This window comes from Heliconius melpomene, chromosome 10 (assembly GCF_056956725.1).
Source record: "Heliconius melpomene rosina isolate 202511_hmr_F chromosome 10, ASM5695672v1, whole genome shotgun sequence".
NCBI classification, from domain to species: domain Eukaryota; kingdom Metazoa; phylum Arthropoda; class Insecta; order Lepidoptera; family Nymphalidae; genus Heliconius; species Heliconius melpomene.
The window spans coordinates 8,863,234-8,878,768 of NC_140398.1; the positions used below are offsets into that span (position 1 = coordinate 8,863,234).

Genomic DNA, 15,535 nt, shown 5'->3' on the forward strand with positions numbered 1-15,535 from the left:
TCTTTACTGTAGGACTAGATGAATAGAACCACTGCCGCAATATACGCATTTTATTGAGTTGCGGGAGTATCTGTTTCACTTGTTATTTCTTTATTCTTTCTAGAGTAACGCGTATCCAATAACGGTTTCCAGATATATACACCACTACAGAAACCTAGAATTGTTACTAAGACCAATTGACCTTTTGTTATTCCCCTAGGTCTATATATTTTCATTATTCTTTAAAGAAAAAAATATTTTCATTTATGTAACTTAAATCTAACCTAATATAAGTAAATAAGAAAGTCATAGCCATGATCAATGTTATGTCATAGGTGCACAGCGTATTTAGATGCTGATACAGATTTAAAAAATCATATCTATAGGTTAAATTAATAATGATTAGATAATATTTATAAAAATTTATTAATAACTATAAATAAAATATATATTTTATTAATATATATATTATTTTTGACTATAAATATAAAACAATTTGTTTGGAACAATGAAGTAATACTAGTTTAAATAATGAGTTTACTTATAATATTTTAGAAAATACAAGAATATAAGATATTTCTATTTCGAGTTGATCTTGAGTTTGATCCTCATTTAACCAAACCAACTCGTCTACTTAATAATATTTGTATAGATATACCTTTCTGAAATTTGATGATTAATATTCAAATTTACAAGTTCTGAACATAATACACCATAGAATATTTGTAAATAATACTTTTAAAAAGTACTTTAGGCGACGTGACAATCCTTACAGTAATTTTGCCATACACACTCTCCTCATTTTTATATAAGGGTCATATTCATATAAGTGTTATATTACAATAGCTATAACAAATAAAAGAAAATGGAACGATTTTTCATTCTAAATTTAACTATGCCTACCCCCTTATGATAAGTGGATAGTCTACACATCAAAATTTAAAAAAAAAATGTATAGAAACAAATTCAAATTCCATAATTTGTCCCCTTCTGTGGGCTGTTCAGATATGTAGTTCATAGTTTCAAAAATTTGTAATTTAAGTTATTACGATGGAACGATGATGGATTTCGATGACACGGGGTCATCGAAATCACACATATTATCAGCGTAGAATATACTTGATTCCAAAATGTGCTTCAGCCTTTTTACTATAATTTCTAATAAACTAGCTGTTTTTTTTGTTTTCTGTGATCCAAAAAAATCTGCATTTAAAAAATTTCTACTAAAGTTACCTTAAATGTAATATCTTTTAATTTGGTAATATTAGACAGCTACAATTTGCTTACACCCATAACGCAAGACGGATGTGTATTTTTATATTCCAATAAAAAGAATCGTGTATTTTATTCATTTTGTAAAAGATCAATGCATCTTTCCTATTTTTAGTGTATTTTGGTAAGTATGTGCTACTTATATTTGTAATTATATAGGCACAATGGCTTTAAACGAGTATTTTTGAAATCTCACTTGCCATTTCTCTATCCTTGAAAACTAAAGACCATTGCTGATTTTCGATTGGAAAATCTTTTCTGTTGACATATTTTCTGTTACTCTAGGTGTGCACAGGAAAGATGTATGTCCACATAAAATACTATTAATAATAAAAATATATGGTGTAATGTCAAAATCATTTTTTTGTTTATTTGCTTATGCTTGCCCTTGTAAAACTAAACTAACAACTTTTTTGCTATTTTATAATGACCAAAATAAAATCAATATAACGTATAAGTATATCTTGTAAAATTAAATGCAGACTAATGTTTCAGATTATACTAAACATTTTAACAATGTTAAAATGTTTAGTATAATCTGAAACGCAAGCCTTCCAATCCTTTGGAAGGCTTGCGTGGGGACACAGGTCCAACACGTAGAGAACGTACAAATATTTTACTGTGACGCATCAGCCGGGATCCATCGCTGGGCAAACACAGGTAATTGCCCAGAGATGGTCACCGGTTAATGCGTAGGAACTATGGAAAATATGGAAATCTAAACTAGGACTATGGAATGGAATTTGAATGGACTGGCTATTGGATGAGACTACTGGACGTCCGCCTTTACAATAGTCTCAAATTGAAGGGTTGGTGGACGGTGACTCGCCTCCCACTAGATGGGCCCCCACAAAGCGGCGTAATGCTTCGGGCGCAACATCGGGGTGGTCGGCTAAGGGTGTAGAGAGAAGCAGCAGCAGAGCTCATCATCACGAGGAGCTCGTGAGCGGGATTCCCCGTTATTACGCATTATGTTTGAGCACTTCCACCCTTTCGAGCATATAGCTCTTGCGCTCCACTCTGCCGGCCAATAAAGGAAAGCCAGAGGCGGGGGATAGATTACAATTCCCCTCCGGAGGACTCAGGTCCGTGGGGTCGCCACTCCCCAACAGCTCGCCACAAGCTGCCCTGCGACTTTATTAATATTATTCTCTGAAAATTACTGTTGTAAATATGGATCAAAAGTTCAACCAATCCACCAAGGATTAAAAATACGTCTTTATTTACACACTTGGGTCTTTCTTTACTACTCGTTGATTATCAGTCGCTACAAGTTAAGACAACATCTATCTGTTCTATTTCTACAAATTTGAGACATGATCCCTTACTTAAAGATCTGATTAAGACAGAGTTTTTTGAAAATGACGAAAAAAATTTAATTTTATCAATTTTTTTCGATATAATTGTGGGCCATTCATTAATGAATAGATATTGTTTAGTTTGATTAGCACTCTTTCTTATTGTTTTAAGAGGCTAGTATTTGTTACAGTATCATTATCGTTGCGTTAACATTATTTACAAATTTATTCATTGTTTAAACAAAGATTTTAAGTTTAGTTCCGTTGAGTTATGCAGAAAATAACTGAAACTATTATGAACAAACAAATAATGATAAGAAAACATGGATTAATATATTTGCTACTCAGTAATTGTAAGAAATTATATATTTTTTTCTATTTATTACCTTACATTTTTAGGACTGAAGGAATCTGCTGTATGAATCTGACATTACTAATCTAATAATAATCTGACATACTAGATTTTTTAAATTTTTTCGTGACAATATTGATATCATATCGTAATTAAGGTCGTTATTAACCAATACGATTATTATTAGAAGTAGGAAACCAATCAAATACATGTAGCACTAATCTTTATACTTTTCTGTAGAACTGTGTCCGTTCTGTGGTCATCAAAAAAATTATGTATCGAATATCTTTCTCGAAAACGAATAATGACCTGGTCTCATATTTTTCCTGTATTAGGTTAATCTATAAGAATTAAATGAGAGTGATTTTGAACAAATATTTCACTTGTTTTTTTTCGTACACATTTAGGTCGCGATTTGTGTACGGACCATAAGCATTCTCGTTTCTTTTAATCCGAACAAAATAACCATACATAAATATTTTGATGAATATCCATAGTTTTAGACCATAATTGTACTTAATGATACAGCAAATTTAGTCATGATTAATTAATAAAATTAATTAGTATTTGTATATTGATCAGAACGTTAATAAATAATAATAAAAAACAACTTTTCCGGAGCACAAACAAAAGCAATTTATACAATTTATATAATTAATTTAATAAATCTTCGTTTGAGTTACGGGGACGGTACAGATTTTAAAAATATAAATAGTTTGTTTAATTTTAAAAATACCATGAGATTGACGTTTGACGGCTTGACCGCCTGACAACGTGACACCAAAAGTGCCAGACGGCCAGACGTTTACATTTACTAATCAAATATAAATTTTAGGTTAATATTTTTTTAGCAAAATAAAACAAATAAAATATTGAAATGAGAGGTCCTATCAGAACTTTGCCTAATATATTGATAACAGGTTAACATTACTCTTAATTATGTGAATGATATTATTTTTTTTGGTACTTAAATAATGTTTTTCACATGTTTTGTTTTGCTTTTTAGGAACACCAGGAGTCGGCAAATCATCAATTTCTCGATTATTATCAGATAGAATCAGATTTGAATGGAGGGAAGTGTCGAAAGTGGCAGAAGAATACAATTGTCTAGAGGAATATGATCCAGAGTACCAATGTCCTTTTTTAAATGAGGATAAGGTATAAACAAATTAATATTGTTTTTATTTGTCGCCTATAAATAGTTAATTATTAAATAAGTATAACATACAATAATACAATGTATGTTATACTTGTTTAATAATTAACTATTTATATACGACTAATGTAGTATATTATAAGTATAATATATATATAACATACAATATACAAAGTATTACTGAAATTAATATTTGCAGTTGTTAGACATTATGGAAGGAATGATGGCAAAAGGAGGTAATATTGTAGATTACCATGGTTGTGAGTTCTTCCCAGAACGCTGGTTTGATGGAGTTTTTGTTATAAGAGCAAATAATACTGTATTATATGACAGGCTTCAGGCTAGGTCAGTATAAAATAAAAACTATATACAATAGAATTCATATTTGAAAGATTTTTAATATAATATAAATGTAATTGTTTATTGCCCTCTCAGAAAAATTATTAAATTTTATTCACCCTTTGGTAAAAAAATTTGGCAATGAGTTGTACCACACACACAGAGTCATTTAAGGCGAAAAGAAGAGAATACTGTCTTGACAGTAAATTCTTCCTGCACATCCTAATTTATGTGTGATAAAGGATAGTGTTGAAAAATGGCTTTAGATTCACACTGCTTCATGCACAGTAGTGTAATATAGTGTTGAGACAGTTCACTCCCATTAAAACATCTGTGCTCCACTTTCAGCCATATACTGAAGGTATTTGAAAGTTGAGTTGTGGAACTCAATGCCATTCCTTGCCTCATTACCAGAGCAAGGAAATAAAAATATTTATTATTTTTTTATATGAAAATATTAAGATATTGAAACTTACAAACTAAAGTTATTCCATCATCAAGGAAAGTTTTTGAAGATAAATTGGGGCTCTTATTGCACTTTGTCAGAACTCTGATAACAAGTTGTTCATGAGTAAAATATATAATGAATATCTTTATAAAAATTACTTTAAATTTCAGAGGATATACAGGAAAAAAATTGGAAGACAATATACAATGTGAAATATTTGAGACATTATTAGATGAGGCACAGTCTTCATATAAGCCTGAGATTATACAACAGCTTCACAATGACACTGAGGAACAATTGCACAACAATGTAGATACTATTGTAGAGTGGATAGAAAAGTGGAAGGAAGAAAATATATAATTATCTTAGATAAATTATTTTATTTAGAAAGTCATATATCTTTATTTTTTGAATTAAATATTAATATTTAAACATCTCCAAGAGACACAAGCCTAGAACAGAGAGCCAGCATCTCTAAGAAACTTTCCAAGCTCTGACCACTACATCAACCTACATCAAAATATATCTTTTATACTCTTTATTCATAACTTGTTATATTGTAATCATTTTTGTAGGATGATGAACACTGAACACACTACAACTACACAAAAGGCTGACTAGGCAAGATGGAAAATTACTACATTTTCACACTTCTTCTACATAAGCTATATCACCTTAAAGGCCATTGTGGCATAGTGGTACAGTGTTTAACTGCACTGTATTGCAAGTGTAATGGTTGCGAGTTTAATACTCATTTGACAATACACTCCCCATATTGTTTCACCATTCTGTCAAAACAAAGGGTGGCAGTGAGTGCCATTAGTTAAACAAAAAATAAAATAGTGTCCTGATATTAGGTTCTCTCTGCCTACCCTTCTGCTATTTGCTGGATAAAGTGTGAAATCATTTTATTTCATTGGATTTTATACTATACGAATGTTTTGTCATCGCTACTTTAAATGAAACCACTCTATAAAAGCTTAATACAATTAAAACAAAAGAACGACACCGCCGCGCACGTCTCATTCACGAAATCGAGTCGTAGGTATTGGCAGCAAAGTTGTTTAACCGTTAGTAGTATTTTTTATTAGTGAGTGTTTACGTTATTGATATCAATTCGTAACTGCGTCACACGTACGTAATACTGTGTGAATAAACATCATGAAATGAGAAAAAGAATCCTACGACAACTGTTGATGTGTATTAATAATTTTTTTAGGTATTGGTTTTAAATATTTTTCCCTATATGCTGCTCCTGTAAAAGGAGCGCAGACGCTTCCATTATACAGGATAATAAAATTATGAAATAATGTTTTATAGCATCATGCATTCTTGATTTTTATCAAAACTTATTTACAAGCAGCTGGGTTAGTCACATTTTAAATAAGCCTACTAAGATAGTTATAATTTTAAAACTTGTTGAATAATTAAATTGTTACTTTCTCTTAAAATATTATCACGATGTTAAGAGTAAATAACTGATGACATAGCAATATAAATATAGAGTAATTTTTCCAGTGTTATGAATGGAATTTTGTATGTACAAAATATTGAAATTTCATTAGTGTTAAATAGTGACACTAACAAAAAAGATGATATCTTTGGAGGTGAGATGCTATTCATGATATTATGTACTGAGATTTTTCTTTTTAATATTCCTACTTAGAAATGTTAATAGAACACTAATTATACAATAAAGTAATAAAATATGCTCCAGCAAAGTAATCCAAATATTTTTTTTTTTTTAAAGCTATTATTTATTTAAGATAGAAGAAGAAGATAGAGTCAATTTGTTTTCTCTTAAATATAAACAAAAATTTATGTATAATAAAATAAAACCAAACAACATTTGTATAAATATTTCCTAATTTATTTTTATTTCCACTGAGAATAATTAAGAAATGCATTAAAATTACTGTATTTCGATACATAATAAAGGCTATATCGATGAAAGTTATTGGGTATTAAGTGTAGTGACATATAAAATTATTCATAAAAAAAGTACAACCAATAAAATCTCATCAATAGATCCTAAATATGGGCTCACTCATACAAAACGATGGAATGGTATTCTATAGATAATCTATAGTTTACTAATTTAGTCGATTTTGTATGGTGAGTGTTACTTTCATACATACATACACTCATTCACTCACAGATCTTTCATGGAAAGTGTATTCACAACTACTTTAGAGCTCATCTTTGCTTATTACATTGCCCTTTCTGTCGTAACCTTTGAGTTTGTCTGAAGCATTTTCAGATACATATTTAATGAAGTCTTCAATGGCACGTCCACCCTGTAAAAGGAAACAATTATACATACATATATTAACATGGCCAATATGGAATATAAACAAAATGTTTATTTAAAACATAATATATGAAAATAAATTTTGAGAAAATATTTATTTATAATGATTTTGAGTAGATTTGGATTAGGTATAAGCATGACAAAACACCCATGATTCATTTAAGAATATATTACATGGTTAGTATCAGTCAGTTCAAAATCCTAATTTTGAAAATATAACCTATCATGCTTAACCAGAACATAAAAATGTGTTTTACACACATTTATAAATAAACATATTTTTTTTAGTTTCACACTATGAAGAAGTTGTCAGCAGAGATAACCTAGTGCCACAAGGTACTCAATTCTCAACTTGTGTTGAGTCATGAATCTCGATGTTGCAATTAGCGTGGGAAAATGTAAATAAGTAATTCCCTTGAGTAGGAATAAAATTTATAATTTTACACTGCACTTTCAGTAATAAAGTTCATTAATTATTAAAGTGTATGATTTCTAACTTACATTGTATCTAACTGGTTTCTTGGAGCTATCCTTAGGCTTCCAGTAGATTGTTGGGAAGCCTGACACATCGTATGAAGACTTAGGCCAGTCATTGGCGGTAGCATCTAGTTTGATGATGTCAACTTCTTCATCCTTCATCTGTTAAAAAAATTGCTTAATAATTTGTTTTAAAAATTATTTTTAGGATGGGTGTTTAATTGTCTGACAAATATATTTTATACCCTGCATACCATGCTGTGTGCGGGATACAGCGTGAAGCTAATTTATTTATTTTTTATTTTTAATAAAAATTCCTAAACATCCAATCTATCTCTTTCAGTTTTCAGCTTCATGTATCCCCATCTCGCATTTACCAAAAAAAACCTAGGTGTCAAAGACACTCCATTCTGTTCTTTTCAAACTTTCAAATTCTTTTCAATCCATTCCTCCTGAGTCACCTCAATCGCGTTTACAGTATATAATACTATACTCATTTCTTTATCAAATTACCTTTTCAGCTAATTCATCCCAAACTGGTACCAACTTCTGGCAATGGCCACACCATGGTGCGTAAAACTCAATTAAAGCATCCCGCCCACTGTCGGACACTAGCTCCTTGAAGTTTTTGCCGACTGCTACTTTGACGGGTCCATCCTCTGAAGGAATCGGTTGAGACTTGATGAATGGTTCTAGTTTGCCATCTACTAGATCCTTGGCGAATGCGAGTAGATTTTCAATGCTGTAATGAGATATAAAAAAAATGTTATTTTAAAGTATTCATATTATATAGTTTTTAAAGTGCAATAAAAACTCTACACCTAAGTTTTTTTTATAAAAACTAATATGGCGCATTTTGTACTATTTTAAGTTGTGATTGGTTGTGATTGCAAATGTACAAGTATTTTAGATTATAAAAATATTAACATTTAATTAGAGACTGTGGTGCAGGGACACAGGGGAGCGACTGCAAACGTGACAATTGTGGGTTTGATTCCCACTCGGAGGAATTAAATATTCAATATTTTCATTTCTTCATTCTGACGACAATACAAACGCCATTCAACAATGCAAGAAATGCCTCCAGAATTCGGCACAAACTATGGGACGAAAGTGTCTGGACACTAGGTTCCTATGTTCACTCTGACTACCCTGCTATTTCTCCAGTTTCCTAAGACAAAGTCATTTTACATATATAAAAGCACATTAAGAATAAAATGTGTGAAATAACTTAAACACAGAATGATATTTAATGAACCTATATCATAAATGCATATTTTTACTAGAGTTTTCTACAGCAATAAAATGAAAGCATTATTGATAAGAATACCTTTTGACAAACAAAGTGTGATAAGCATTTTAAAACATTGCAAGTTAACACTTTTTAATTAATGAAACTCAATCTATTTACACTTTTGAAGTGCTACAAAATTTAATTGCTCTTAACTACTTGAAATGAAATAAAGTTTATTTTCAGTAAATCTAACTGGTTAATAATATCGATATCAGTTTAGTTACACACTGATGAATGAAAGAATTACTAAGCAATTTAAATCGCGACTAAATTACTGTAACAAATTAGTATTAAATGAGTAATGAACTATAGTATCGTGACTGTACAATACGATTGTATGGTCATTGGTTAAGTCTCTAATTTTTTTTGGTAATAACGAAAATTTTTCGTAATTTTAATGAAGAGTAAAGACACCGCTATATTTTATAGCGCTTTTAGTGATAACATTAATGTTTTTTAATTGTCAATACAGATAAAAAAAAGATAAGTGACACTAAAATATTTGTAGTATGATTAAAATGACTTATTTGTTATTTTAATGAGAAAAAGGGACAATTTTATTCAAATTCTAAAGTAAATCCTTTAAAATATTATTACTAACACCGAATTAGAAATAATTAAGATTGTATTAAAAAATTGAAGATCCACCAATCGTAAAACCCACGCATCTACAATTCCTTTATTTCAATATATTTTTATTTCCACGTCACGACACGACCGCATTTTGCATTCTTCGCTTTCCGCCAACAATCGACTGGTGAAACTAACGCAGTTTATAAATTATAATTATTCATCCCATCGAGTGGGGATCGAACACACAACCGTCACGCTTGTAATCAAACGCTGCCACAGTGTGCCATATAGACCTCAAAACATATATATGACAAAATAATAACATTCACCTGAACTCCTTGCTCATCACAAATTTGTTGCCATCAATGTCCTTTCCGGCCACAACAGGCTTGTCGCCTTTGGCAAAGTCGATGCCGTAGTCGTTCAGCTCGTGCATGAAATCATCCTTGTCGCTGATCGCGAATGATATTTCTGACATTTCCTTGGCAACCTGAATAGTTTATAAAAGAGTGCTATTATTTTAGTAAAATTTAACTTTTTTTTGTTTTATGCTGAGGCCCACATGTAGCAGGTAGGCAGAGGGAACCTAGTGTTAAGACACTCTGTTCCCTACACACTTTAAAATTTTCGAGGCTTTGTGTGTTGAATAGCGGAAGTCAACGGTGCGCTTCGATTTGTTAGCAAAGGGACGAAATGAAAATAAGTCATTCCTTAGGGGGGGATGGAATCCACAACCTGATCATATTTTGTTTCAGCAATTAAAATATGCACATAGCTTTCTACTCGTTTTATTTTTTAATAAATAGCTTAGTTACTTATTTATGCGCATTTTTAATTTATGTATGTATATTAACAATTATAACCAGAATAATAATTATATTTGTATATAAGGAAATTATTATTTTGCTATAACTTATCAAATATGTAGTATAAGTATTTAAGGAAAATGTACATAAAATAAGGGACTTGTTTTGATGAATTTAGTGTTATTTTTTTCGCCTTTTCATATTGGAATATTTAATAGACCAGAAAAATTCTATAGTTCTAGGTTAATTAATTCCCTTTATAGTGTCGAAATATGTGTTTTATGTCATATTTTGTTTTTCAGGGAATTATGAGGCCGAAGATATAAGAGGTATAAAGGTTTAAATTTTAACTCGATATCTCTAAGCGTTCCTGAGATAAAGGGTCTTGACAGATAGACAGATGGACAACAGAGCAATCTTATAAGGGTTCCTTTTTTCCCTAAAACGTACGGAACCCTAAAAACAAAAATAAGCTGTTGTGGCACAGTGGGACAGCATCTGTAATCCAATTTAAGTGTTTGATAATTTCCATTCTTCCGCTTTGGTTGACAAAAAGAAAATTGGGCAGTGCATGGGAAAACAAATGTCTCTATAAGATTAGGTTCCCACTCTATATACTCTGTTATTTGCGGGAAAACTTGTAAAAATGATTTTGTTTTTACCTTAAGCACACGGTTCCTCCAGTAGTTGGTTCCCTTAGGATTCTTCTGGTAGTCAACATCAAAGAAGACAACTACAAGAGGGTTGCTGAAGTCCTGGATGTTCTCCTTTTGACGCACACCAACTAGACCATGGCTGAAAACAATATGGATATATTAAATACTAAACTTCAAAAGCTACTCTAATTAGACACAAAATACCTACAGATGAAATAATGAAAATGAAGTAAATATAGGTGAAAAAACAAAATGTAGCATCATCATCAGTTTCCCGTAGCATGATAGGCAGAGGAAATCCAGTGTTAAGACACTCCCGTCCCCACTTTACGATATATTTTTAGACGCATTTCGTGTCGAGTGACGGAACTTAATCACGAGCCAGAGCGACGAAATGAAAATATAAATAAATAATAATTCATTTCGTCCAGTGGTAATCACACCCACAACCGTCGGATTACAATTACACACTTGTTTCCATGCGCCACGACGTCTTCAATGAATGAAGAAATTAAGTAAAAATAAATTATTAAAATTACTTACTAGTTTTCCTTAATGAAGCCCTTGAGTTCAGCTGGCTCACCGTTGTACACGACAAAGGAATCTTCGAATTTGTTTTGGAGACGCTTGGGACGGTACAGCACTACATTATCCCTGTTGACAAAAGTATACATTTAATTAAATATTATAATATTTAAACTCCTTTGTGCTACCTTCATCTTATCAAATTAAATAAAATAAAAAAATGCGAATGTGTCATGGACCCGGCCGTATGTTATATGTGAATCCTTTTATGTAACGGTTTAGATTTTATTAATAACATATTTTTATTTGTCTATGCATGTACAGTTTGTTGTATATATCTTTTTACGTTCCCGGTACGCCTTGATTCGTTCATATGGTGTTTTATTGCCACCATTTGTTTGTTTTAGAGAAGCCTTTTCGACCGTATATGATCTCTGTATTTGAATTTGGCTTTTGACCCGTTACGCCGACATTATATATTTGTTTTTTTTTTTACATATGTAGGATAGTTAGATGAGACATTGGATTTGTTTGATAAGATAAGAATACTGAGCTATGTTTCGTCGTCTAAATTACATAAATATCTCGATAAGAGCAAAAATTGATGTTGCATAATCATCTAAGAGACAACAGTAGCCAAACCTTCGTTATTTTATAAAGCCTGAAAGTTTCTGTGCACACCATACACCCAACATTGGTATGTACTAATCTGGGAATATGGAGTGGTGGTATAGTACCTAACTTTCGTCAAATTATAAATCTCAATTTTTTAATATTTTTTTGGGAATAATATTATGACGTTCCTGTCGAATCCAATTCTGTCGAAAATTGGTGCGTGGGAAACGGAGTTTCTTAATTTAAAAAAATATACATATCATTAATAATTAAAAGAATATACATATTCTATAAAATATCTGTGTCGTGTATAAGTTACTTTGTCCACATAATGACGGAAGTCTAACAATTACTGCTTTACATTTTCCATAGTTTAAAGAAAGAGCAAAAACATGGCCGTCACAGAGGAAAATAGCGGCGATATGAAAACAATCATTATTAAATACAAACATGTAGAAACCTATTGTACCATCAAGGTTGTTATCTCATTATATGCGAAAATAGGAATAATATAATATTTTTATTCACGTAGACAATATTCGAGACATAGCGTAGCGTTTTAAATATCTTATATACATATTTTAACAAGTCATATTAAAATATAATACTTAATTTTGTATTTCTAATTTAATAAAATTGCTATAATTTGGTAACTCTATACCAGTATACATACAATAGGTAGTTGGGAAGCATTTTATCAAACTTGAAAATAGATAAACAGCTAAATTAACTAACTGTCGTGATTAATAATATTTAAATTTTTGAACATAAACAAATGGTTAGGACAGATTACAGAAGTTATCTAACAAAACTGATATTTATAATAAAAGGAATAATATATAAAGCAAAAAAATAAAAAAAACCATTAAATGATTTTTTATTATCTCGATTATCTACTATTAAAACTTGCACGAAATCAGCATCACGCTGTGAAGCAGGGCAGAAGGAACGTAGTGTTAAGACACTCCGTTCCCCACTTTCCGCCGAATTCTGGAGGCATTGCGTGTTGAGTGGCGGAACTCAACGTCGCGCTTTTGCGTCGACACCAGAAAGAAGAAATGGAAATATAAATTTTAATAAATATTTCATTTCCTCCAGTGGGGATCGAGCCCACAACCAGTCGCCTTTACAGTTACAATTTGGGCCACTGCGCCACGACACACGGGTTAGGTTCAATAAATGAGGCTGTTGTAGCATAGGAGCAGAAGCGTGTAATAGGAAATACGACGATAGTTGTGGGTTCGATTCTTACCCACTTTTGTCACTTTAAGTACCTTGAGTATCAAAATGAAAGTAAAAAATAAAATTAAATCATTCCTCATGGATTTGATCAGGATTTATCACAATTATTACTTAAATACTGTTCAATAATTGATTTGAGTGTATAAGAAATCAGCAATAAAAAAGCCTTGAGTATATAAATGTGAAATTGCAGAAAATTACAATAATTCATAGCAAATTAAGGCTAATAATGAAGTGTATCCATAATTGTTAACAACAATTCAAGCAAGTGTTAACAGAATGCTTTTTTAAGTTACATTAAATTCATATTTTAAGTTGAAAAGATTTAGATTAAGCATTTTTTAATCTCTTTTTTAAATAAAATTTCTAAAATTAGTTTACAAAACCAATTTATTTTTTAATTATTTAAAATTCATGGAAGTTTAAATTGGCTTTCATTACTAATTTAACCTTTGAATATAATAAACTTACGACTTTGAAAATAATAAATTAAATATAAATATTTTAAATATGATTTAAAGTTGTTTGATAAATAATGTATGGTAATAAATTAGACTCAGTAAACACTCAAAGTAAAGAAATGACATGCTATTGTTAATGCTAAAATTATGTATTTAATAAAAAAAATGTATAAGCAACAAGTACTTGTGCATGAAGCTATTTCTTTCATAATAATACAAGCACCTGTACAAATATTTAAATTAGTCACTATTAATGAATAAAAATAACTTTCAAATAAATGTATTTAGATTTACATAGCTGTATTTGAACTAGCTAATTAAAGTACAAAACATTTGAAAAATATGTTATTTTTTAAATTTATCTTTTGTTTTTTTGCTACTTCTAATAATATAGGTACACAATGTGACAATACCCAGGGGGCAATGAATTACATTCATTTAATCATATCAGGTAACAAAATAATGTGCACTATTGAATTCTACCACATAACATTAATATTTAGATAATTGGTTGGTACATGGAGAAAGGGGTAGTTTTAATACTACCATGTGCAGCATGGCAAACAATATAAAGCAAAAAATAGGTATAATTGTATATTTAGAAGAATTATAAGATACTAACTTGAATCCAGCTTTTTCTAAAACATCTTTAGCTGAAGAGTGTCCAAACACCACTTGTTCTCTCATCACATCAGCGGCTACCAAGAATTTGCCCTTTAAGTCGCTTTCTTTTTCAAAGAAGCCTACAACTACCACTTCATCCTTGGCAAGGAATTTTTCATAGCTAGCCACATCTACTAAGTCTTTTGAGCTTGGTCCTACTTGGGCTCTCATATATTTGACTATGCCATCTAAACAGAAAAAATCATGAGATATATTTAAAGGAATATAAATTAGTGTCTAATATATTAAAAGATCAACATCCACAAATAAGACATTACAATTATTTTTCAAATTTATCCTCAAAAAGAAAATTTAGTTCAATGTTTCAGCATTCTCATATAACAGAATTGTCACTTACTGGATTCTCTGGGGCCATTGTACTCTTGTGAAAGTTGACCATTGCGGAAGATCTTAAGTGTAGGGTATCCAGAGACAGAGTGCTGTTCACAAGAGCTCTTTCCACCTTCCGTACAGTCCACTTTAGCTAGCGTAATTGGGGGATCATCATTTTTCAAAATGCCGGCCGCGTCAGCGTATTCTGGTTTTAATCTCTTGCAATGACCACACCTATTATATTAGAAATAGTATTAGAAAAAATAACTAAGATCACAAGGACTAAAGGTTATTCAACTCTTATAATTCTTACCATGGAGCGTAAAACATGACGAGAGCTGTTTCATGTTGAGATATAGCACTGGAGAAGTCGGCATCAGTAAGTTCAAGTACATCCTCTTCAGAGGCTTTAGAAAAATAAATTAAACCTAAAAATAGTAAAATTTTAAGTGATCCTAACATTTTTGAAACTTTCACTGGTCCAATAGGTACCACTACACGTATTTTCAACGTCCAAGTGAAGCTAGTAAGAATGAAATGTAAAGAGGGGACAAGGACCGGAAAAATACACGTATGATGCTGAAAGTGACATTAGCCGGCACAGCGTTGGCCGTTTTTGATTGGATAGCTATTGATGCATTCATTAAAACATACGTTCTTATATACTTTTAATAATAGAAAATTATAAAATGATTTATATATAAGAAAATGTAAATAAATGTGTTTATTATTATA

General features: G+C 30.9%; 2 protein-coding genes across 2 annotated transcripts; one reads left to right on the forward strand and one right to left on the reverse strand.

Annotated features, from left to right (window-relative positions):
* Positions 1-3,661: 3,661 nt before the first annotated feature.
* Positions 3,662-5,218, forward strand: Ak6 (adenylate kinase isoenzyme 6). Its single transcript, XM_085190691.1, has 4 exons — positions 3,662-3,821; positions 3,908-4,059; positions 4,257-4,402; positions 5,015-5,218. The coding sequence occupies exons 1-4, from the start codon at positions 3,779-3,781 to the stop codon at positions 5,202-5,204; spliced, it is 531 nt and encodes a 176-aa protein (XP_085046817.1). The 5' UTR covers positions 3,662-3,778; the 3' UTR covers positions 5,205-5,218.
* A 1,474-nt stretch (positions 5,219-6,692) lies between these two features.
* On the reverse strand, positions 6,693-15,385 carry ERp60 (disulfide-isomerase A3). Its single transcript, XM_085190685.1, has 9 exons — positions 15,114-15,385; positions 14,826-15,034; positions 14,427-14,655; positions 11,505-11,615; positions 10,968-11,100; positions 9,829-9,989; positions 8,146-8,374; positions 7,657-7,794; positions 6,693-7,141 (listed from the first exon to the last, which is right to left on the reverse strand). Exons 1-9 carry the CDS (start codon positions 15,260-15,262, stop codon positions 7,034-7,036), a joined length of 1,467 nt encoding a protein of 488 aa, XP_085046811.1. The 5' UTR covers positions 15,263-15,385; the 3' UTR covers positions 6,693-7,033.
* Positions 15,386-15,535: the final 150 nt, after the last annotated feature.

What these genes read in the sequence shown, in the direction of transcription:
- Ak6 (XM_085190691.1), top strand. Translation starts at nt 3,779, where the DNA reads ATGAGAGGTCCTATCAGAACTTTGCCTAATATATTGATAACAG. An exon ending in GCCTAATATATTGATAACAG is followed by an intron (nt 3,822 to 3,907) that starts GTTAACATTACT and finishes TTTGCTTTTTAG; the next exon opens with GAACACCAGGAGTCGGCAAA. An exon ending in TATGACAGGCTTCAGGCTAG is followed by an intron (nt 4,403 to 5,014) that starts GTCAGTATAAAA and finishes TTTAAATTTCAG; the next exon opens with AGGATATACAGGAAAAAAAT.
- ERp60 (XM_085190685.1), bottom strand. Translation starts at nt 15,262, where the DNA reads ATGTTAGGATCACTTAAAATTTTACTATTTTTAGGTTTAATTTATTTT. An exon ending in GTCATGTTTTACGCTCCATG is followed by an intron (nt 15,035 to 15,113) that starts GTAAGAATTATA and finishes CTAATATAATAG; the next exon opens with GTGTGGTCATTGCAAGAGAT. An exon ending in GTGATGAGCAAGGAGTTCAG is followed by an intron (nt 8,375 to 9,828) that starts GTGAATGTTATT and finishes ATCTCATTACAG; the next exon opens with CATTGAAAATCTACTCGCAT.